Source organism: Rhinoderma darwinii, chromosome 4 (assembly GCF_050947455.1).
Source record: "Rhinoderma darwinii isolate aRhiDar2 chromosome 4, aRhiDar2.hap1, whole genome shotgun sequence".
Lineage (NCBI taxonomy): Eukaryota > Metazoa > Chordata > Amphibia > Anura > Rhinodermatidae > Rhinoderma > Rhinoderma darwinii.
The window spans coordinates 103,735,446-103,760,397 of record NC_134690.1 but is presented as its reverse complement, the minus strand read 5'-3'; the positions used below and the strand labels follow the sequence as shown (position 1 = coordinate 103,760,397).

Here is a 24,952-nt window from a genome sequence, read left to right as displayed (position 1 = left end):
TCGTCTTAGTAAGTAGTTGACTATAGATCGTGGAGAGCAAACCCCTAGGTAGCTGGGGATCTAACAATAAGTTCTCTAGCCAGTTAACCTCTCGCACATTAATATGTTTAATGTGGACAACCCTTTGCATAAAGTATCTCTCTACCTTTACAATAAAAACCAAGTGCAATGTTCAATTATAAGTACTGGAAAAAAGATGATATGGAATTTAAGATAATTGGGCATAGATTTAGACCGAGTAAACGTAAGGTCCTATTACACGGTCGGATAAGGGCTGTGAAAACGAGTGCCGATCAACGAGGCACCTTTCACATGGAGCAATGCTTGGTTATGTACAGTATGGGGACGAGTGCTTGTTGCTATGATTGTACGTCCCCATACATTTTCATCATGTCGGCAGCACATCTCCCTGTTTACACAAGGAGATGTGCTGCTGATGATGATAATATTTATTGCTGCATTACCGAGCAGATCAGCCAATAGACAAGCATTACGCAGGGCAATGATTGGGAACGAGCTATCATATGAACGCTCCTTTGCCCAATCATTGGGCTATTAAAAAGGGTCTAAGGACCAGGCAGTCAGATGATACGCCAAGTTTATCACAGTGGTGCATTGTGTATTATAAATTTGTCAAATCTTGCTAGATATGTTAGACACTTTTCTATTCCCTTTTACACCTGTGATTTGGCTTATATTTTGGCACAATTTTGTGCCAATTTTGGTGCATTTAAAGCCATATCCCCTTTTTCAGTAAACCACACACCCTTTTCGAGACACGTTATAAAAATGTCTAATGAGGCACAAAGATCTATTCTTTATGGCCCATTTGCTTTATAAATAAGTCTAGAACCAGATGAAACATTATATGTCAGAAATGCACCACATTTCGGTGCCCCAATATGTAAAAGGAAAACTGAGAAGTAACTGTAGAGAAGCCTATCCTCATTGACTTCTTATGTTATTCTGAAAAGTTTCCATTACAAACCAAAAATTTTTTTGACATTCTGATAAGGAACTGGTATGGGCCCCAATAATGCTTTCTGTCTGACCAAGACATGAAGCTGCATCTTGTGGCTAGGAATACATACCTCCCAGGATCATCCAATTGTTGTCCTGTGAACTGGTTTGTTGATGTTGGAGCATAATTCCAAATGATCTCCTCAGCAGCAATATAATACTGCCTTGTTTTTGACCCGTTGATACAAGATTTCTTGTTTTGTCCTGTACAGTTTCCTACTTCAAAAATCGCGTACATGCCACCTGTGGAAAAATATATATATATATTGTCGTGGCAGGTGGGCAGACACAATTTTATCAAAATGTGCACTAAGAACCTCCCTATTGTAAGTAGATTTAGCAGTAATGCATATTTATTTATATTTAGCAGTTTAGGTAACATTGGTGTTCGCAGTGTGCTGTTGCCATTTTCTTGTGTGCTATATATATATATATATATATATATATATATATAAAACTGAACTTGCGCCACTTCTCCTCAACCAGTGATATATGGGAAACACCATAAAATATAGTCATGATCTGTAAATTAGGTGACAGGACCACATGGAGCCCTACTCTAGAGTAACCTGTAAATTCAGGTGACTGATGCTAAACATACGTTCCTACTCCTTACTTCTTCAATTCCTACTGAAGAACTAACATGCAGTCAACAATGTGGTCATTGGTGACTTCCTTTCCATAAAAAATAGAGGCTCTATGGAGTGGATTTATCAAAAGTGAATATGTATAACCCCCAAAGCCATCATTTTGTCAGGTGAAATAGGAAATTCACCAATGGACAGTGTTCCTCCATGTTAGACACTGGAACAGTGTAAGAACCATGAAGAACCAGAAAAGCACCCTAGATCTCAGCTTCATTGTCTCTTGTAATTATGACTTAGACAGGAGTGGGAGATTATTCTTAGCTCTAGTTAAACTTGTTGGAGTTAGGCTAAGTTCACAACAGAGTTCAGCATTCTATTAAGGTTTCTGTTACTTTTGACATGCAAGAATAGTGCAGCATGCAGCGTTATTCTTGCCATCAAGATAGCAGACCCTAATTTTAAGTCAAGGGGATCCATCGAGCGCTGTTAGCCATAGAACAAATGGAAACAGAGCCTTATTGAACCCTATGCACTGTATGTCATAGTCAGAACTAACTTCCTGCACCTCGACGTACAGTTACATTGGGGTGATGGTGCGGGCACAGTAGCTGTGCCAAAGACACAGTCTAATAGATTGGCTGTCAGTTTTACACCGACAGGTAATAATGCTTTGGTATACTAAAGACCCATATAGAAAAGATAACACGTTATTAATAACAAACCCAGAAAAAATGATGGTAACATTGCTTCCCCCCCCCCTAATTTTTTTTATAACAGTTAAACAATAATTTTTATCTACCCCAAAATAGTTATTTTAAAAAATTTAACTTGTTAAGCAAAAAACAAGCCTACATACGGCTACATTGACGGGAAAATAAAACACTTATGACTATAGGAATGCGGCGACATGAAAAATGTTTTTTCCATGAACTTTGCTATTATTGTGCAAAAATGTTAAAAATCACAATTTTTTTTTGCATATTTGGTATAGCCGTATTTGTGCCCACCCATATAATAAACGTAACATTTTATTTATGCTGCATGAAAGGCGTAAATTTAAAAGGCAAAAAAACGGCTACATTTGTTTTTTCCATTACCCAATAAAAGCTAATAAAAGTTAATCAACCATCTATATGTACCCCAAAATGGATCAATTGAAAAACATGACTTGTCCTGCAAAAAACAAGGCCACGTACAATTACATTAATGAAAAAAAAAAAGTTATGGCTCTCAGAATGCAATGAGGAAAAAACAAAAAAAAGATTCTTAGTCCTAAGGACCCAAAATAGGCTGTCCTAAAGGGGTTAAAGAGATATTTTATAACTTGCATCTAAAATTATTTACCTTCCAAATGGTCATTAACTTGACAGCTGAGGAGCCATTTCCCAGGGTTCTCAGGTGACATTGTGCTTTGGATCATTGAAGCCGAGAAGAGATTAAGCGTATCCTCACGATAATGCTGATGTGTTAACACCTGACCATGGAAGTACACTGAATGAATATCTACTTCATTCCCTATACCAAACATATACCACGTGACCTGTGAGTTATCACACATGGAGAGGCCGGGGAGGTTTCCATACATGTATCCATTGATAGCTGTAACACAGAGAGAAACTTTGCATTCGTATGCCAAGTAGGGTATATTTTTCAACCTTTTTAAATATTAAGTTAGTCTCATTCATCTCCATTAATTTAGTCTCATTCATCTCCATTTATTCCAAAAAATTTACCATGCAAATTGTGTTAGTATTCCCATCCATATCTCCATCCATCCATACACCCATCAATCTATATTTCCAACCATATACCCATCCAAGCATATATAAATCCATCTATTTACCAACCCACCATTCCTATATCCACCTATTCATATATCAATCCATTCATATATACCCAACCATCCATATACAGATTCCATCCACATATCCATCCATTTACTGATGCATTCATATATCCATATACCCATCCATCATCCATATATCCATCCATCCACCCACCATCTTTGCATCCATATACTGTATCTATCCATATACCCATGCATCTAAATATCCATCCTTTAACAATAGTATTAAACTCACAATGCATTGTATTGCTTTCTTCAAAATCCTCATCTTTATTAACAGAGCCAGGATCAGTGCAATAAGTATTGATATTTTCATCTAGATACCAACTCAAGTTCTCATCCACCACAGAAAACATCAGGGTGAATTCCTTCTGTTGTTGTTTCTTCTTCTCCTTTTTATCCAGGACACCTGTAGGAAAGGACAGTAATACTTATCTAGCATTCTACTGCCCCATTTTATTTACTGTTAGCTTCATTGTTCAAGAAGTTAGGGTGTAACAACATACAGTATACCTGCCCAGCTGATAAGAAAAGGACACTCTTTTGGCATCTGCTATGAGGGTCTATGGATTTGTTCAAATGTGCCTAAATGTAAGTTTCCAAGGTGCTCTGTACACTTAAAACCACCAAAAAAAAAATAATAGCAAAATGGATGCATGTTACTCAGCAGTACAGAAGTTGCCAAAATGACATTCCCTTTCTCTGACATCACTTTCTGCTCTGCAGCTATTGGTTGAAGCTGCACCCCACAGACTTGCACTCTGCAAATATTACTGGTAATAATAGTCTGTGAGGTGCAGTTTCAGCCAATAGCTGCAGAGCACTGAGTGATGGCAGAGAAGGGGGTAGTCATTTTGGCAGTTTCTCCTGTGCATGACTAAGGTATGCTTGACGTGTGCTGTGTAAGTACCTCCCACCAATCCCTCAAGTAATAGACCACAACTTGAAAATGGTGTAAAGGCCACAGCAGTTATTTATTAAAATACACGTTTCTTTGGAAAACTATCATATCAAAATGTCATAAACTTTATCAACAATTATACAAAAACATTTTTTTTTTATAAATAACACCCGGTACTAATCTTCAAATATTGCCCTGTTAAAAGATCCTTGAAGGCACTTTAACAAATATATCTCTCCAATCCATCCTTTTCCTGTCAGGTCTGGAACTTTGCCCTAAGCGGTGCTGCACCTGACCCAAGGGCACCAAACATCTCCAAGATCTTACCCTTCCTGGGGACCCTGCCCATCAGGAATGTATAATTCAAGCTGGGTAACCACACCCAGATCCTAAAATACCACCAAGGGTTAAGTGCCCCGAGTTCTTAGACCAACAACCTTTTTTCTTTTTTGTTGTTCTCCTTCCCATTACGTGCCTTCAAAGACCCCTCCTACTACCGCGACGACGATCATGTGTGACCCCTTACACATGAGCGTCCCTCAACAGCTGCAGGGCTTTTTCGAGGCCCTCTTAAATGCCTAAAGTCCACATATCCAAGCCCATATCGTTAAGATTCACGCCATCAGAGCAAAGGAAACCTCAGTCAGACCCTTCCAAATCCCTATGACGCACAACCATACCGCCGTTGCACGCCATGAATTTTCCCACTACCTTATTAACTTTCACTCTGGCACGATTCAGACTGTGAACCGAATGAGCCTGGCGCCAAACCCGGCGAGCAACGATGTCAGACCATACAATTACCACACCGGGGAAAGAAGCCCACAAGCGAAAGAGATGAAGTTTAACATCTCTCATTAAATCCCTGGACGACCTCACGCCCAAATAGTTTTCACCAAGATGCATGATCAAAACAGCTGGTGCCCTGTCTATTCCCACAAAAAACGAAAGCTCTGGCAAGAGCTTGCACCAGAGCATGCCCTGCAAACCCAACCTTCTGACCTGAATGTCGGACTGGTCGAAGCACAACTGTCAACCGGACGAGCGCACATCCGCCCTCACACCGCCCAGTACACGTACAAGTGCCTTACAATCCACGCCAGACAGGCTCCAACAACTAAAACAAAACAAACACAGGAAGAACATAAGTCATCACAAATCAACTCAAACAACTGACAATCCCCACATGGCCGTCTCCGTGGCTGCACCGATGCGAAGGGAATGCGAACTGTACTCAGTTTCCACACGGCCAGATAACATGATACAGTAACACTTGCACAGATTGAAATTTCAAAAGAGATAAACAATCTGCATGTACTAACAGCGTCTCCGGCCCCTCGGGCCGGACCGTCATGTATTCCTGAAAACAACGAACTGGGCACACCCGAGACCCCGGTAACGCACCAGAAAACCTTGTCCATGACTGGTCCGTCTTTCACCTATGTAACAGACACGCCAACGTGGAACTCCACAGAGAGACAGCTGCAAACAACAACCCCCCCAACAGCCCGTTTACTCGACACCACCAATTCAGAGATCTGGAATGCGCCAAAACACGCTAAAGAAAAAGCCAAACTAAACAACTTCACTTGAAACGGGGAAGTAGATACACCCACCAAATGGTTGCCGAGCGACTCCAGGAACCTAAAAGAGACTGGCTTCCTAGAGTTCCTATTCACCTAACCCCTTAAAAAACCTTTCATGACCTGTCTCACCAAAAACGTCTTTGTCACATTGGCCTCACCCCTAATTTTTAGCCAGAAAGCAATATCTGCCAGCTGGCGACCCATACCTGACAAGGATACCCCATCACTATAAGCCCTTCCGATAAAATACAGGAGGCACGCCTCCCTATCGCCTACCTCATTCCTCACCTGAGAACACCGCAACAACTCCTCTCATACCTGCCAAAATTTGCTGGAAACTGTCTATCTGGCCCCGCTCACGGACCTTTGTACTAACGACATTGCCAAGCCTACACCAACGTCCAAAGAATCCCTTGTTTCTCTGCACTTAGCGCCAGTAGACAAAATCTGTCCAACTGTTGACGAGAAAGAGAATCAGCTACCGAGTTTAGGACCCCCGATACATGTACAGCGACAAAATGCGAATTCAAAACCAAACCTGGCAAAACCAGGTACTGCGACAATTGCACCACCGGAGGGGAATTATCTGTTTGGGCATTCATGGTTCGAACCACACCCAGATAGTCATATAAAAAACGCACCCTCCTGTCCCGTAAGTAATCTCCCCAAATTTCCACAGCCGCGACTATGGGGAAAAGTTCAAGCAAAGCCAAATTCCGAAACAAACCAGCCACCCGTCACGCTGCCGGCCACACCCCCGCGCACCACTGACTTACGCACCAAATCCACACTCCCCTGACAAATCCGTGAACAAATCCACACTGGAAACAGACTTATCCATGAGAACCGCCCGCCCGTTGAAACAGTTCAAAAACTTCTGTCACACTAACAAATCTGCTTTCAATTCACCAGGCAATCGAACAAAGTGAAGAGGACAGCAAATCCCCGCGGTGGCTCTGGCCAGCTGCCGGCAAACTACCTGCCCCATGGGCATTATCTGATGAGCGAAATTCAGCCGACCCTATAATGACTGCAACTCAGGCAATTGTATCCTTTTCAATCTCAACACTCGCGACACTAAATCCTTCAATTTCTCCAACCTATCATCAGGCAACTGACCTTCCATCTTGTCCAAATAAATAATGATCCCGAGAAATTTGACGAGAGGTGCCAGGGGAATGCCAAAGCTGCTCGCCACCCGCTCCATTGTATGCAGCAACACAGCACACACGTACGTATCCAGCGGACCAACAAATAAGAAGTTACCAAGGTTATGCAACACTGATGCTACCTGAGCCTCCTGCCGCACCACCCATTCCAAAAATGTGCTGAACATCTCGAAATAGGTCAACGAAATCGAGCAACCCAGCGGGAGGTTGCAATCAACAAAATAACGTCCCTGCCAACAACAACCTAAAAGACAATAACTATCCGGGTTCACCAGCAATAAGCGAAACATGGCCTCTATGTCAGTTTTCACCAAAAACGCCCACTTCCCATACTTTCCGAACCCATTCCACAGTCGCATCAAAAGAAGTATAACTAACTGTGCAGAACTCAGGATCAATAACATCATTAACCGACGAGCCATCAGGATAAGACTAGTGGTGAATAAAAGAAAATTTATTAAATTCCTTCTTTGCACCTAGGCCCAAAGGGAAGATATGAAACCCATCAACAGGAGGGGAAACAAACAGACCAGCCATGTGGCCCAGCACCACTTCTTTCATCAATTTCTCTGTCACGATTTCAGACCTGGCCAAGGCTAAAGATAAGTTGCGTGCCACACCCGCCGGCCAAAGGGAAACACATGGAATGTTGAAACCCTCCAGGAAACCCTTTGCCAATAACTCCACTATCTGCTTATTTTTATAAGCCTCTAGAAACTGGCGCATCTATTTCTCCCTCACCGGTGTCGCCCCTCTTCTGTTCTGCATCACCGGACTTGCCCTAGGCTTATGGATAAACGGTGTGCCCCTCCCCCCATATCCAGAGCACTCATGCTTGTATCTGCAATCAATGCCGAATTTACAATGGCCCTCGTTGAATTGCAAGCAACATAATTTACCGGATGCAGCCAACCGACCTGTCGCTGACCCTTGACTGCTAGCTGCATCACGAAAGGGCTGAAGCCGCGCTTTTGGCGCTGACATGAGGCACATCCAAAGACTGATGTCTTTATGATTCCAATGCAAGAAAGGTCGCACTGTCTTCCATTGACTAAATTTGTTCGTCGTACCGCAACCACAAATTCCCGCTATACACCCTGTAAGCTTCTCTCACTGAATCCATGTAACAAAAAAGCGCTGAGCAATTTTCCGGTGCTTTTCCCCCACCACACTCGCTAAGATTGTGGAGGCCTATAACCAATTAGAAAATGTGGGAGGAATCAACCTATATAGCCGACGCTCTTCCTCCTCTTTCTTACTCTTGTCCGGGTTAACTCGGTCAAGATTAAACTTCTCCAATGATAATAACGCAAAGATTTCTACATACTCATCCTTTCATATCTTCTCTCTAATTTTAATTTACAAATGTGCCCCTAGCGGGTCCACAAAGCATACGTACATCTCTCCTTTAGCAGCATCCGCCAAACATCTACCACCTTTTTCGAGGCCCCGTTCCCCGTCTCTGCCAACTTATCAATCCCCACTACAACCGCCCCAGATACCTCTGCACTAGTTCCCACTGTCACTGCGGGGGGCTGACCGCCACCCACATAACCAGATGAACCCCACACCATCGCTGGGGACTGTTCAGGCCCTGCCCCACCTTTACTAAAAAAATCCTGCATCCCCTTAAAAAACAGATGCACGTTACCCATAGAAAATATACTCCCACCCTCCACCCCAGCCACACAGAAAAGCTGGTAGACTCACCCGGCCATCACTGAAGAGAAGTTCCAGTGGCCATTCCTAAGGTTCTGGATGACATCACATCCATCCTCGGTGATCCAGGGGGATGGACAGCCATGACCACCTACGACCCGCTGCTGGCAGATCTTCTGGACGACGAGGGACCAGGCCTAGCCAACACTAGCCCGCCAGACGTGGCACCACCTCAGGGGTGGCATAAAGGGGGAGAGGCTGTCCACTCTTCCAGGACTCACGTCCACGCCATCGCTGTGTGCACCCGGACTCCCCTAGCTCACAGCTATGGTCATTGTCCTCCCGCATGGGTTGGCAAGATGGTCACCGACCCCCCCCTTGCAGAGTGGGCCGCGGCGTCAGCCAGTAGTTCAGACAGGGTACCACCGGTTTCAGATGCTGCCCTCTCTGGTCCTGCAGGCGGGAGCGATAGTCCTCTAGAGGAGCCCGCCCGCTGATCCCTGCGGGCCACACGTTCACTCGCCAACTCTGGCCGCCGAGCTCCCCTTGCACCCGGCACATTAGCATTGGGGGTAGCCTCCACTTCCAGTTGTTCCAGTTAAGAAAAGGCGTAGGGAAGATGCCCGTGGCCCCCATGTTCCTCTGGACCAGCGGAGGGAAAAGGAGTCAAAGCTCCACCAAGATGCTGTTTCAACCAGCCGGGACCATGCAGGAGAGCCAGATCACGGACCCTGGCTAGCAAGGAATCTGAGGAATCTAAGTATCGCTTTACTAACCTGCACTACCCTGCACTAAAACGTTCTTCTTGCACTGTCCGGCAGGGAAGAGGGATTGTCTTTATCCCAGCAGGGCTTATATGACCATAACTGCTCCCCTTTCTTAGTATCCAACCCCTTATATTGCTTAACCTTTTAAACCCATTACTATTTTAATCACTATGTCAATACCCTTCACAAACCAACTTGTCCCTCCATTACGTCTGCGCCTACATTCTGTTGGGGTTACGGTCCAGTAACATGCAACCAATTTGATCTTTCCTGTGGTGTTAAAGAGGCTCTGTCACCACATTATAAGTGGCCTATCTTCTACATAATGGGATCGGCGCTGTAATGTAGATTACAGCAGTATTTTTTATTTAGAAAAACTATCTATTTTCATCAAGTTATGACCTATTTTAGCTTTATGCTAATGACTTTCTTAATAGACAACTGGGCGTGTTTTTACTTTTGACCAAGTGGGCATTGTGGAGAAAAGTGTATGACGCTGACTAATCAGCGTCATACACTTCTCTCCATTAATTTACTGTGCACATCATGATCTAGAAAGATCACTATGTGCAATCACATACACACACATTAACATTACTGAAGTTTCTTGACAGTGAATAGACATCACTTCAATCCAGAATGGGATGTCGATTCACAATCCCGACACTTCGGCAACGTGTGGGCCTTACAGCAAGGCAAGCGTAATCTCGCAAGAACACGTTGTAAATGACAGCTTACAGCGAGATCACGCTTGCTGTGCTGTAAGTCCCACACAAACATTAGCGAAGTGTCGGGATTGTGTATAGACACCCCGTCCTGGCTGGAAGTGATGTCTATTCACTGTCAAGACACGTCAGTAACGTTAATGTGTGTGTATGTGACTGCACATAGTAATCTTTCTAGATGCAGAGTAAATGAATGGTGATAAGTGTATGACACTGATTGGTCAGCGTCATACACTTCTCTCCACAATGCCCACTTGGTCAAAAGTAAAGACACGCCCAGTTGTCTATTAAGAAAGTCATTAGCATAAAGCTAACTATTGTCCAGAGTTGTACTTTAAATATATAACTCTCATTGATGGTTCATGAAAAAAACAAAATTGAATGACTTGGGGAAAATAGATAGTTTTTCTAAATAGAAACCACTGCTGTAATCTACATTACAGCACCTATCAGATTATGTAGAAGATAGTGCACTTATAATTATTAAATTATTACTTATTAAAATGTGTCCAGAGTTGTACTTTAAATATATAACTCTCATTGATGGTTCATGAAAAAAACAAAATTGAATGACTTGGGGAAAATAGATCGTTTTTCTAAATAAAAACCACTGCTGTAATCTACATTACAGCACCTATCAGATTATGTGCACTTATAATGTGGTGACAGAGCCACATACAGTGTATAGGGCACCTTGAAAACTTGCATTTGAAGGACCAGAGGGAAAGATAGCCCTGGTATGTTAAAAGATTCTAGTATCTCCATTTGACTAACTATTAAAATTTGTCCAGAGTTGTACTTTAAATATATAACTCTCATTGATGGTCCATGAAAAAAACAAAATTGAATGATGTAACAAAATATAGAGTCATACCTTTCTTGCAGATAATTAAGGGTCCAACAAGTCCGGAGTAAACATCTCTTATTGTTTCCACATGTGAGTGATAAATCCTAGTCACACAGTTATCGTCCATTACAGATGGACCCTGATCTATGACAGCATCCCACAGGTAAGTATTCGATTTACCAGGCAGCACAGAATCATCTTTCTTTTGTGCCCCTGAAGTATTGTCTGGATATAAGGCTCCTGCAATTAAGATTTCATTGCTTATAATGAACATAAATGTAATTTTCATGTAGTAAATTGAATTTATTTTATATCACGTTGAGAAAACAGACCGAATTGTGTAGTCGATTTAGTAATATTTGCAGAATACAGGCTGCATTATGCGTTCTCAATGATTCTGTTTCCCTAAAGTAGTCCTAAAATATCAGGTGATGCTCTGAACACTGAGCATTTTCAGCGGAGCAACATTAGGGCCTTTTCACATCAAAGTGTCTTTCCGTTGAGCAGCTCCGTCTGAGCTTTCGGTCAGGGAACCATTGATCTCAATGGTGACGGATACTTTGCTAATAGTTTCCGCTTATCACTATTGTGAAAGGGTTCAGTTTTTTTGACGGAATCAATACCGCAGTTGAGATCAATGGTTATGCGAACGGAAGCTATGGTTTCAATTTGCCTTTCTGTTGAGGGGTTCCCCCAACGGAAATCTCAGACGGAACCCCTCAACGGAAAGACAACGCTGATGTGGGCCCTAACCCAAATATGCCTTTCTGTATTTTTCTCCATTTGTTTTGTCAGTTGTAGAAAAAAACACATAGACACCAATAATAACAGTGCAATATTAAATAGAACTTATCTTCTCTTCTAGAATATTTGTTTTAAAAAGCACGGACCATGAAGTCAGCTCTGTGACCAGAAAATGAATAAAATATCTCTCTCCTTTTCTCAGGTGAATCTAATCTCTAAAACGACAATCAGCATCTGAAGAATATTCATCTACCTTACACCAAACTCTTGTCTCTGTGGCTGAATCTGAGTTAAATGCAAACCTCAATATAATTTTCCACTGTAAAGAATTGTCAGCATTAACAATGGCATTGAAGGTCAACTATTCAAATGTCATTTTTTGCGGTGCACAAATAGCTAATATTTTCATCTTGCAGGATTGCTGACAAACAACTATATCTCACAGATGCATAACTTGAAGCTCCTGGACACAAATGCCAAATGTGTGCATAAAAGTGCCTCCCACCATGTGTCATTTAGGCTGGGTTCACACTGAGTTTTTTGCAGGCGGAAATTCTGCCTCAAAATTCCGTTTGGAAGTTTGAGGCAGATTTTCCTCTCCCTGCACACCGATTTTCGCGGCGTTTTTCATCCACGGCCATTGAGCACCGCGGGCATAAAACGCCGCGAAATACGCTTTCTCTGCCTCCCATTGATGTCAATGGGAGGTCAGAGGCATAAACGCCCGAAGATAGGGCATGTCCCCTCTTTCTCCCGCCAGACGGTTTTACCGGGCCATGCTTTGCTTACATCCTCAGCACAAGAATGTGTCATACACAACACGTGACTATGGCGGCCACAGCAAAAACAATATGGACAGCCAGTCACTGCTGCTGCCAGCAAGTGGCTGCCGCAATCACCTGTTGTGTACTTCACCTCATCATGGTGAGGATGTAAACGACCGTAGCCATGTGCATGGCCGTGATTTTCGGGTAGGACGGCCGCGAGGTGTCACCTGTGGGCCACCTGCAAATCACAGGCCGTGCACATAATAATAATAATCTTTATTTATATAGCGCCAACATATTACGCAGCACTTTACAATTTAGAGGGAACATGAAACAAACAATATCAGACATTACATAGTGACAAAGTAAATTTACAATTCAAACCTGAGGAGTGAGGACCCTGCTCGAAAGAGCTTACAATCTATGAGGAAATTTGAGACACAAGGTGTAACAGTGTTTGTTCTGTACAATAGTCCGGCCATTTTTATACACATGGAGTGGTAACATAAAGCTGCATGAGCCGGTCACCAGCCAGTATCCGTGTATGACGGACATGAAGAGAAGGAGTGTGAGGGAATCTTATTCTGATCACTAATCTGAAAGGAGGGCCATGGAAAGGAGTCAGATTAGGGAATGTTATAGGCCTGTCTAAATATACTGTATGTGTTTTCAGGGCACGTTAAAAACTGTGGATATTGGGAATTAATCTGATTGTCTGGGGTAGCACATTCCAGAGGACTGGTGCAGCACGAGAAAAATCTTGGAGACGGGAGTGGGAGGTTTGGATTATGGAGGATTTTAATCTAAGGTTGTTAGCAGAACATAGAGCCCGAGTAGGGTTGTAGACAGAGATGAGGGAGGAGATGTAAGGAGGTGCAGCACTGTGGAGAGCTTAGTGGGTGAGAGTAATAAGCTTGAATTTTATTCTGAAGGGGATGGGCAACCAGTGCAATGACAGGCACAGATTAGAGGCGTTGGTGTAGCGGTTGGTCATAAATATGAGCCTGGCTGCTGCATTGAGGATAGATTGGAGAGGGGAGAGTTTGGTGAGGGGAAGACCGACTAGTAATGAGTTACAGTAGTCAAGACGAGAGTGAATCAGAGCAACAATGAGAGTTTTGGCGGTTTCCTCCGTAAGAAAAGGGCGGATTCTGGAGATGTTTTTGAGGTGAAAATGACAGGAGCGTGAAAGTGATTGAATGTGAGGAGTAAAGGTAAGATCTAAGTCAAAAATAACCCCGAGACAGCGGGTGCTGCTTAGGAGTTATGATAGTGCCACACACAGAGATGGAGACATCAGGTTTACGGAGGTTAGTAGATGGTGGGAACACGAGGAGCTCATTTTTAGGGCAGATTCACACGAGCGTTGCGTTTTTGCGCGCGCAAACAACGCGGCGTTTTGCGAGCGCAAAAACCATTTGACAGCTGCGTGTGTCATGCGTGTCTGATGCGCGGCTGCGTGATTTTCGCGCAGCCGGCATCATAGAGATGAGGCTTGTCGACGCCCGTCACTGTCCAAGGTGCTGAAAGAGCTAACTCTTTCAGCACCCTCGACAGTGAATGCCGAACACAACAGCGAAAAACCTGTAAAAAAAAAAGATAAAGTTCCTACTTACCGAGAACTTCCCGGCCGTTGCCTTGGTGACGCGTCCTTGGTGACGCGTCCTTGGTGACGCGCCTCTCTTGACATCGGGCCCCACCTCCCTGGATGACGCGGCAGTCCAAGTGACCGCTGCAGCCTGTGATTGGCTGCAGCCTGTGCTTGGCCTGTGATTGGCTGGAGCTGTCACTTGAACTGAAGTGTCATCCCGGGAGGTCGGACTGCAGGAAGGAGACAGGAGTAATCGGTAAGTTAGAACTTCGTTTTTTTTTACAGGTTCATGTATTTTGGGATCGCAAGTCACTGTCCATGGTGCTGAAACAGTTTAACTCTTTCAGCACCATGCACAGTGAATCTCTCCCGACGTCGCGGACCGGAAATTTTTTTGCCGGGTTCGGCCAAAACGAGTTTGGCTGAACCCGGTGAAGTTTGCCTCGGTTGTCGGGGTTCGCTCCTCGCAAAGACACTCCGTTTGGATGCTTGGAAACAGAAAAGCACGTGGTGCTTTTCTGTTTTCATTCATCCTTTTCACTGCTGTTGCGCGAATCACGCTCGTCCCACGGAAGTGCTTCCGTGTGGTGCGCGTGATTTTCACGCACCCATTGACTTCAATGGGTGCGTGATGCGCGAAATACGCAGAGTTATTGAACCTGTCGCGCTTTTTGCGCAGCAGACAAACGCTGCGCAAAAAGCACGGACTGTCTGTACTGCCCCATAGACTTGTATTGGTCCATGCGTGCCGCGTGAAAACCACGCGGCCCGCACGGACCGAATACACGCTCGTGTGAATCCCCCCTTAGAAAGATTCAGTTTCAGATAAGAGAGGACATGATGTTAGAGACAGCGGACAGACAATCACTGGTGTTCTGTATTAGAGCAGGGGTGATGTCATGGGAAGAGGTATATAATTGGGTGTCATCAGCGTAGAGATGGTACTGGAAGCCAAATCTGCTGATGGTTTGTCCAATAGGGGCTGTGTAGAGAGAAAAGAGGAGCGGACCTAGGACTGATCCCTGAGGAACCCCGATAGCAAGAGGAAGAGGAGAAGAAGTGGAGCCAGCAAATGACACACTGAACGAGCGGTCAGAGAGATAGGAGGAAAACCAAGAGAGAGCCACGTCCTTGAGGCCAATAGAGTGGAGCATGTTAAGTAGGAGTTTGTGGTCTACAGTGTCAAAGGCTGCAGAGAGATCCAGAAGAATCAGGAGAGAGGATTTACCCTCCGATTTAGCCGCCAAGAGATCATTTGAGACTTTAGTAAGGGCACTTTCTGTGGAGTGTAGAGTGCGGAAACCAGATTGTAAGGGGTCAAGAATGGAGTTAGCAGAGAGATAGCGGCAAATGCGAGAGTAGACCAAGCGTTCCAGGAGTTTGGAGATGAAGGGCAGATTAGAGACTGGTCAGTCGTTAGCAGCGCTGGATGGGTCAAGAGTTGTTTTTTTCAGTAATGGGTTTATAATGGCATGTTTAAAAGAGGAGGGAAATATACCAGAGGAAAGAGAGAGGTTAAATATTTTAGTCAGGTGACTAGTGACAGCTGGGGAGAGGGACTGGAGGAGGTGTGAGGGGATAGGATCACTAGGGTAGGTAGTAGGATGAGAAGAAGAGAGGAGCCTAGAGACTTCTTCTTCTGTTATTGGGTCAAATGCTGAAAGTGAAGAAGAGGGAGTGCAGGAGGGAAGGGGAATTATGTTACTAGGGGAATGGGAGATAATATCATGGCGGATGTTGTCAATTTTAACTTTAAAATAAGTGGCCAGGTCTTCAGCACTGAGATCTGTGATTGGCGTCTGCACTTTGGGACTAAGGAGGGAGTAAAAAGTAACAAAGAGCCGTTTTGGATTATTAGATAGTGTGGAGATGAGAGAAGTGAAATAGACTTGTTTGGCTCGGTGAAGGGCAGAGTTGTTAGTTTTGAGCATAAATTTGTAATGGAGGAAATCTGCAGCCAACTGCGATTTTCGTCACAGTCGTTCAGCACATCTCAAGCACCGCTGAAGAAAGCGAGATTGAGGCGTGTGCCAGGGTTGTTGTCGTCTTTGTCGGGTGGTTCGGAGTGTAGGGGGTGCTGCTTCATCCAATGCATTCTTGAGAGTGTTATTGTAAAGTTTGGCAGCCAGATTGGGACAGGAGAGGGAAGTGATAGGGGACAATGAGGACTGTAGACTGTCTATGAGTTTCTGAGTGTTAATGGCATGTAGATTTCTGTATGTCTGATATGTAGGGATGGCCTTAGAAGGCAGAGAATATTTGATAGTAAAGGAGAGAAGGTTGTGGTCAGAAAGCGGGAGAGGAGAGTTAATAAAGTCAGAAACTGAGCAGAGACGGAAGAAGGCCAGGTCAAGTGAATGCCCGTCTTCATGTGTAGGAGAGTTAGTAAGTTGTGACAGACCTAGGGACGAGGTTAAAGATAGAAACTGGGAGGCAGATGGGGAGATTGGGTTATCAATGGGGATGTTGAAGTCACCCATGATGAGAGTGGGTGTTTCAGTGGATAGAAATTGTGGAAGCCAGGCAGCAAAATGATCCAGGAATTGGCTGGGTGAGCCCGGGGGGCGGTAGACAACTGCCAGTCGGAGGGGAAAAGGGTGAAAGAGTCTGAGGGTGTGGACTTCAAAAGAGGGAAATGTGAGTGAGGGGACCAGGGGAATGACCTGGAAAGTGCAGTGTGGGGAAAGAAGTATACCTACTCCTCCACCCTGCCTGTTCTCAGGTCTGGGGGCATGAGAGAACTGGAGACCACCATAAGATAGAGCAGCAGGGGAAGCAGTGTCAGACAGGTGTAGCCATGTTTCTGGAAGAGCCAGAAGGTTGAGAGAGTTAGAAAGGAATAAGTCATGAATAAAGGTGAGTTTGTTGCACACAGACCGAGAATTCCAGAGAGCACAGTTCAAAGAGACAGGAAGACATACAAGGAATGGTAAGAAGATTTGCAGGGTTTCTATGTGTGACAGGTAAGTAGAAAGGGGAGGACCAGGGTTGGGAGAGATGTCCCCTGCAGCTAGTAGCAGGAGAATGGAGTGAGACAGCAGATGGTTCTGTGATATATGAGAGTGTTTTTGATGTTGGGCAGTGGGATGATATGGGTTAAAGAGGCTCTGTCACCAGATTTTGCAACCCCTATCTGCTATTGCAACAGATAGGCGCTGCAATGTAGATTACAGTAACGTTTTTATTTTAAAAAAACGAGCATTTTTGGCCAAGTTATGACCATTTTTGTAGTTATGCAAATGAGGCTTGCAAAAGTCCAAGTGGGTGTGTTTAAAAGTAAAAGTCCAAGTGGGTGTGTATTATGTGCGTACATCGGGGCGTTTTTAATACTTTCACTAGCTGGGCGCTCTGATGAGAAGTAACATCCTCTTCTCTTCAGAACGCCCAGCTTGTGACAGTGCAGATCTGTGACGTCACTCACAGGTCCTGCATCGTGACGGCCACATCGGCACCAGAGGCTACAGTTGATTCTGCAGCAGCAACAGCGTTTGCAGGTAAGTCGATCTTACCTGCAAACGCTGATGCTGCTGCAGAATCAACTGTAGCCTCTGCTGCCGATGTGGCCGTCACGATGCAGGACCTGTGAGTGACGTCACAGATCTGCACTGTCACAAGCTGGGCGTTCTGAAGAGAAGAGGATGTTACTTCTCTTCACAGCGCCCAGCTAGTAAAAGTAGTAAACACGCCCCGATGTACGCACATAATACACGCCCACTTGGACTTTTACTTTTAAACACACCCACTTGGACTTTTGCAAGCCTCATTTGCATAATTACAAAAATGGTCATAACTTGGCCAAAAATGCTCGTTTTTTTAAAAATAAAAACGTTACTGTAATCTACATTGCAGCGCCTATCTGCTGCAATAGCAGATAGGGGTTGCAAAATCTGGTGACAGAGCCTCTTTAAGTTGACTGAGGAAAGTGAATAGTGCATGGGAGCTGTGCATGGGGAAGGCAAGGAGAGAGGGACTGATGTGGACTGTTTTTTGCCAAGGCCTAAATGGGCGATAGGATTGTAAAGCAAGAGCAGCTATAATGATGAGTGCGGTAGTGAACATGTTTGTTTGTATTTTATTTGTAAAAAGGTAAAATATTGAATCTAATAATTAGAATGTGTGGTAGTTTGTTTGAATTGGTAATGCAGCTTACCTGTCACTTTCCCTGTCTAAGTGCCATGTATAACTGCCAGGACACTTTGACAATATGACACTTAGACAGAGATGACTTCTGCCGTCGTGCCCTCCACGAGTGCCTTCCCCATATGCTACATCTAAATTTATAGGGGAGTAGATGCTCAGATCTAGGCCTAATTAAGCTCGTTCAGCTATTAATCAAATCAACTAGACACATGAGGTGAAAAGCTCTGCAGAGATAAACAAACAGACTAGCAGGTCTGGATGATCATAAAACTTAACGACGATCAAACACTTTGACAAAAGTTAGAGATAACATTAGACTATATAGGAAGACAGGAAAGCAGAGTTATATACCATAAAATACAAGTTTCAGCGTTTTGAAATGCAGGTACAGCACAGATGTTGTTAATGCAGGAATGGAAGGGATTATATACCTGTATAAAGAGAAGAGAGGAGATGGTCGTGTGCGTTAATTTATATGAGCCTGGACACGGCCGTAATTAGACATGTCCGTTCTTTTTGCGGTCCAGGCTTCTGGGCCATGCACGGACCGTGGAAACCACGGTCGTGTGCATGAGCCCATTGAAATGAATGGGACCGCAATTGACCTGCAGATTTGTGGGTGAATTGCGGCCGCATAAATATGTTTGTGTGCATGGGGCCTTGAACAGGTCACAAAACCTCCCAAATATGCATGCTTACTGGACTGAGGAAGGTTACCTCTTGCATGTCAGATTTTATTGCAATATTCTACCAAAAGTTACCAATGATATTTTTAGGTTAAATAAATCAATGACTATGAACTATCTGAAATATATATATATATATATATATATATATATATATATATATATATATATATATATATAAATGAGAGAAAAGGGAGATTGTTTTATTTGTGTAGTATATTTATAGGGGCAATTTTTGGTATTCGTTTGCCTTGGTTGTGTCCCCCCCCCTTTCTTGTCTTAATTATATAATGATTCTTACCATGGTGGCGTCCTCTATGTCAGCTATTCAGTTGGCATGAGTTGGTTCCAGATTCTTCTATATCCAGGCAGAAATCTCCCCTGGCAACAGTTGTTTGGTCATTGTGTCTCCAGGTGGGAAAATGAATTATAAAAGGAGCTGATATGGCTGTGGTCAAGCAGTTTGAGAAGAACTGGTCCGACCCTTACCTCCAATTAAATATTTAGTTATTTTATAATCATGATGTTTACTATAGGAGTTTGGTCACCCAGCTAATGCTGGGCGGACTTGATCTATTATTGGTCAATCCTGATATTTTATTGGTTTTCATGATTTTAGTAAGTTTTGATATTTATTGATTCAAGTTTTAAGTTATGGATATATATTTTAATTACTATTGATTATTATTTTCAATGTTACACTTAGGGGGGATTCACACGAGCGTGTATTCGGTCCGTGCGGGCCGCGTGGTTTTCACGCGGCACGCATGGACCAATACAAGTCTATGGGGCAGTACAGACAGTCCGTGCTTTTTGCGCAGCGTTTGTCTGCTGCGCAAAAAGCGCGACAGGTTCAATAACTCTGCGTATTTCGCGCATCACGCACCCATTGAAGTCAATGGGTGCGTGAAAATCACGCGCACCACACGGAAGCACTTCCGTGGGACGAGCGTGATTCGCGCAACAGCAGTGAAAAGGATGAATGAAAACCGAAAAGCACCACGTGCTTTTCTGTTTCCGAACATCCAAACGGAGTGTCTTTGCGATGAGCGAAGCCGGACAAGCGTACCGAACTTCACCGGGTTCGGCCAAACTCGTTTTGGCCGATCCCGGCAAAAAAATTATCGGTACGCGACGTCAGGAGATAGTCACTGTCCATGGTGCTGAAAGAGTTAAACTGTTTCAGCACCATGGACAGTGACTTGCGATCCCAAAATACATTAACCTGTAAAAAAAAAACGAAGTTCTAACTTACCGATTACTCCTGTCTCCTTCCTGCAGTCCGACCTCCCGGGATGACACTTCAGTTCAAGTGACAGCTCCAGCCAATCACAGGCCAAGCACAGGCTGCAGCCAATCACAGGCTGCAGCGGTCACTTGGACTGCTGCGTCATCCAGGGAGGTGGGGCCCGATGTCAAGAGAGGCGCGTCACCAAGGACGCGTCACCAAGGACGCGTCACCAAGGCAACGGCCGGGAAGTTCTCGGTAAGTAGGAACTTTATCTTTTTTTTTTACAGGTTTTTCGCTGTTGTGTTCGGCATTCACTGTCGAGGGTGCTGAAAGATTTAGCTCTTTCAGCACCTTGGACAGTGACGGGCGTTGACAAGCCTCATCTCTATGATGCCGGCTGCGCGAAAATCACGCAGCCGCGCATCAGACACGCATGACACACGCAGCTGTCAAATGGTTTTTGCGCTCGCAAAACGCTGCGTTGTTTGCGCGCGCAAAAACGCAACGTTCGTGTGAATCTCCCCTTAATAAGCATCGTGGCCTTATTCATCCAAATTTTGATGTTTGTGTTTATTTTATTAGCCTTTCATGAGTGGGGTCTGTGCTACCATGCTTATTGGATTAATGAAAACAGCTACTGGCTATAAATTCTAGGAACATGGAAGAGGCCACTACCACCCATCAATTACTATATAGATTCAGTGAAAAATTAGCAAAACAGACCGTATATTACATGCAAATATTCAGTCCATGTATAAATAATAAGTTTGTACATTTATTTTTTATTTATTTATTTTATGGGTTTATTTAAATAAACTAGGGTATTTCAAAAATATAATTAAGTTATTAATTCATTATTATGGAATTAACATTCAGTAATTCCATTAGAACCTTGTTTCACTTGATCTTCCACATCAAGTAATTTATTTCATGTAGTCATAATCCTGTAAGAAAGTTGTTTCGATCATTCATGATGCGTGTAGAACATTAGATATTCTAACTGTTAGGAAACTGAAGCATTGCAGGGTGCCCGTTATAATGAATAGGCATTAAAAGGTTTCCAATCATGCCCGATAGTGAATTTAAAGAATGGCACCTTTACAAGAGTAAGCTTATATCTTTAGATATAATTCTAACATGTTAATGTTTTGCTTGAAATTGTTTATGTAGGTATTTACCTATGTACATGCCTGCACGTGCCTGCCACTACTTTTAATGTCTATGAGAATGATGGAAACAGCTGAGCATTGTACTTGGCTCTTCCGTCATTTCCTTAGATTTTGAATGGAGTAGCACCCCCCAATTCTCGATCGCCACTCCATTCAATGTCCTCCTCACTACACCTCTCACAGTGAGGAGGAGCTTTAATGGAGTGGGGGTCGAGCACGTGCCTAATGCTCCATTTAATGTTTATGAGAATGACGGAAACAGCTGAGCACTGTACTCGGCTGTTCCATCATTCCCTCAGACTTTGACTGGAGCGGCAGCGAGCATGCTCAACCGCCACTCCGTTCAATATCCTCCTCACTGCAGTCGAGTAGTAAGGAGGAACGGGGGACTGTGAAGCCCCTTCTCACGATCGGTGTGGTTTCCATCAGTGAGGCCCCCAGCGATCAGAAAATTATCACCTATCTTATGAATAGGTGATAATTTATGATTCTGGAAAAACTCCTTTAATAAGAACACTTGACAAAATAGAAAAAAAGTTTACCTTCATTTTCCTTTGTATATTGCACTCCATGAGGATGTAAGGAGTATGGTCTGGAAGCAAAGTTGTAAAGGTGAACAATCAATGTGTCACCAACTTCAGCGGTCATGATTGGACCCAAATATCCCAGCCAGTCCGGCTTCTGAATTTCTTCTGTGCATGAGTCATTTGTGTATTGAAAGTAGACAGCTTTCTTATAGACTCTGCCTATTTTGGTGGAGCTACTTTGTAGAAAGATACTGGCATGCCTAGATAGAAAGAAGACCACATTTTATTACAGCATGGTGAAATTGATTAAATACTGCCAGATGAATGAAAAGATGAGCACGGAAGTTAGCAAGCTTTTGAAAGATAATTCACATGCCAAATTTTTTTTTCTTTTTTATATCCGATTCATACCGAAACCGAAAAAAAAACCACCTTCATATGCCTCTGTATGAAATCAGAACCATACGGAGATACAGTAGAGCCTCAGAAGTCTATGAATGGTGTATTACATATCTGTGCAACTTGGAGGTTGTACAGAGCCATTATAGACTTGTGTGCATAAGGCTTTACAGTGTATGCAAGTTTCTTAGTGTAGTGTGGATTGTCAGGGACCTCACGCAAAAACAGCCTGAAATATGTGCCATATTTGTATACATACAACATTTATATTCATGCAGTAACAATTGATCCATAAGCACATAATATGATTCAAAGGCTATGGACACCTTTGCGGACCTAATTTTTATTTTATTGTATAGTACGTGTTTTAGGTAAAAAAAATAATATTAATTCTGTGATCAGATTTCAGCTTAAATAAGTGTTTATGAGCGCTCAGGAGGAGAGTGACAGGCTGAAGATTGAGCCATCAGTGAACTACACTGACGGATTTCACTGTAAACGGGACAGAGCAGCCCTCAATGTATGTGAATACATGCTGCAAAGTAAAAACGGTGTAACATTTTTATTAAAATAAAAGTATTATTTTATTTTCGTTAAGCCAAAACACGCAATAATAAAAAAACAGTCCACAGCCTTTAGGTTTATTGGAAAAAACATCCTTCTCGTTTTCTGCTCCCCTTACCATATAATTCCAACCATAGTATTTTTTGCTGCCTCCCTAACAAAATGATTACCTACACCTTCTGATCCATCCATCCATTAATCCATCCGGGATCAGCACATTCTGCTGCACACCCTACTGAACGCAACCCAAAACATACTTAAAGTTTTTATAAACATTTGGGGAACCTGTCAAGCTATATATGTGGAAATTGATTGTAAATATATTATTAGAATTACTGCCTTCACAAAAAATCTGACAACACCCTCTCAAGCTTTCAAACAATCTCTACCATATTAGTGCAAGTTATACAAAAATAGTACAAATTTAGCAATATTCTACTAGGGCTGCATATAGATAATTAAATGTTTCACTAGTGCACATTCTAAACTTTGGGTTCACCTTTACTATTTCCTATTAACTGAAAACATAATATTTTTATAGTGGATACTTACTCATCGTCGGCAATGGATTTTCCAGAAATTAAATTAACGCCGCTGGGGGCATAATCCCAATTTATTTCTTTAATTCCAATGTAGTATGTTCTGTTTTTGCCCCAAACATTTGCAATATACCAGAGGCAGAGCAGGCATGTGTAAAGGATCTGCCAGGCACTGCTTCAGGGTTAACTCCCAGAATTAATCAGTCAACACCTGAGTGTACATCCCTGAGACAGACACCAGCTTCCTCCACTCAGGCTGGCAGGCTTAGGAGTGGGAGAGCCTATCGCAACCTGGCCAGACTCAGCTAGCTCCCGCCCTCGGTCTATTTAAGCCTGCTCTTCCTGTCCATCTGTGCTTGTGAATTCTTTCCTTGAGGTTTCCTGGCCCAGCAACAGCCCCTGCTACTTTTTGATCCTGCTCCATACAGACCCTGGCTTACCGACTACTCTTCTGCTTTTCGCTTTGTACCTCGCACTCTCCTGGCTTGACTCGGCTCGTTCACTACTCTGTTGCTCACGGTGTTTCCGCGAGCAACTGCCCATTTCCCTTGCTTGTGTTCCCTTGTTTGTTTGTCGTGTTTGTCATGCACTTACTGAGCGCAGGGACCGCCGCCCAGTTGTACCCCGTCGTCTAGGGCGGGTCGTTGCAAGTAGGCAGGGACAGAGTGGCGGGTAGATTAGGGCTCACTTGTCCGTTTCCCAACCCCCCCCCACCATTACAAATTCACAAGCCTCTAGGGCGGGTTCTTGTAGTGTACCTTGATGACATATTGGTGTTTTCCAGGGACTGGTCCTCCCACATAGAGCATGTCAGGAAAGTGCTCCAGGTCCTTCGAGAAAACAAACTGTTTGCCAAAATCGAAAAATGTGTATTTGGGGTACAGGAGATACCATTTTTAGGTCAAATCCTCACTCCTCATGAATTCCGCATGGACCCTGCCAAGGTTCAGGCTGTGGCTGAATGGGTCCAACCTGCCTCCCTGAAAGCGCTACAGTGTTTTTTGGGGTTCGCTAACTATTACAGGAGATTTATTGCTAACTTCTCGGTCGTCGCTAAGCCTCTTACGGACCTCACTCGCAAGGGTGCTGATGTCCTCCATTGGCCCCCTGAGGCCGTCCAGGCTTTTGAGACCCTCAAGAAGTGCTTTATCTCGGCCCCCGTGCTGGTTCAGCCCAACCAAAGGGAGCCATTTATTGTGGAGGTTGACGCGTCCGAGGTGGGAGTGGGGGCCGTCTTGTCCCAGGGTACCAGCTCCCTCACCCATCTCCGCCCCTGTGCTTACTTTTCTAGGAAGTTTTCGCCCACGGAGTGTAACTATGATATTGGCAACTGCGAACTTTTAGCCATTAAATGGGCATTTGAAGAGTGGCGCCACTTCCTGGAGGGGGCTAGGCACCAGGTAACGGTCCTTACCGACCACAAGAATCTGGTTTTCCTAGAATCTGCCCGGAGGCTAAACCCGAGACAAGCTCGATGGGCGTTGTTTT

General features: G+C 43.8%; 1 protein-coding gene across 1 annotated transcript in view; it reads right to left on the bottom strand.

Moving 5' to 3' along the window:
- LOC142760448 (ceruloplasmin-like) overlaps positions 1-24,233 on the bottom strand; it is an 81,909-nt gene extending 57,676 nt beyond the window's left edge. The window contains exons 1-7 of the mRNA XM_075863638.1: positions 24,223-24,233; positions 23,478-23,639; positions 21,978-22,222; positions 11,135-11,347; positions 3,689-3,862; positions 2,952-3,206; positions 1,092-1,263 (exon numbers count right to left, since the gene is read on the bottom strand). Coding sequence (XP_075719753.1) covers positions 1,092-1,263; positions 2,952-3,206; positions 3,689-3,862; positions 11,135-11,347; positions 21,978-22,222; positions 23,478-23,639; positions 24,223-24,233 — 1,232 coding nt within the window. The remainder of the gene's footprint in view (positions 1-1,091; positions 1,264-2,951; positions 3,207-3,688; positions 3,863-11,134; positions 11,348-21,977; positions 22,223-23,477; positions 23,640-24,222) is intronic.
- Positions 24,234-24,952: the final 719 nt, after the last annotated feature.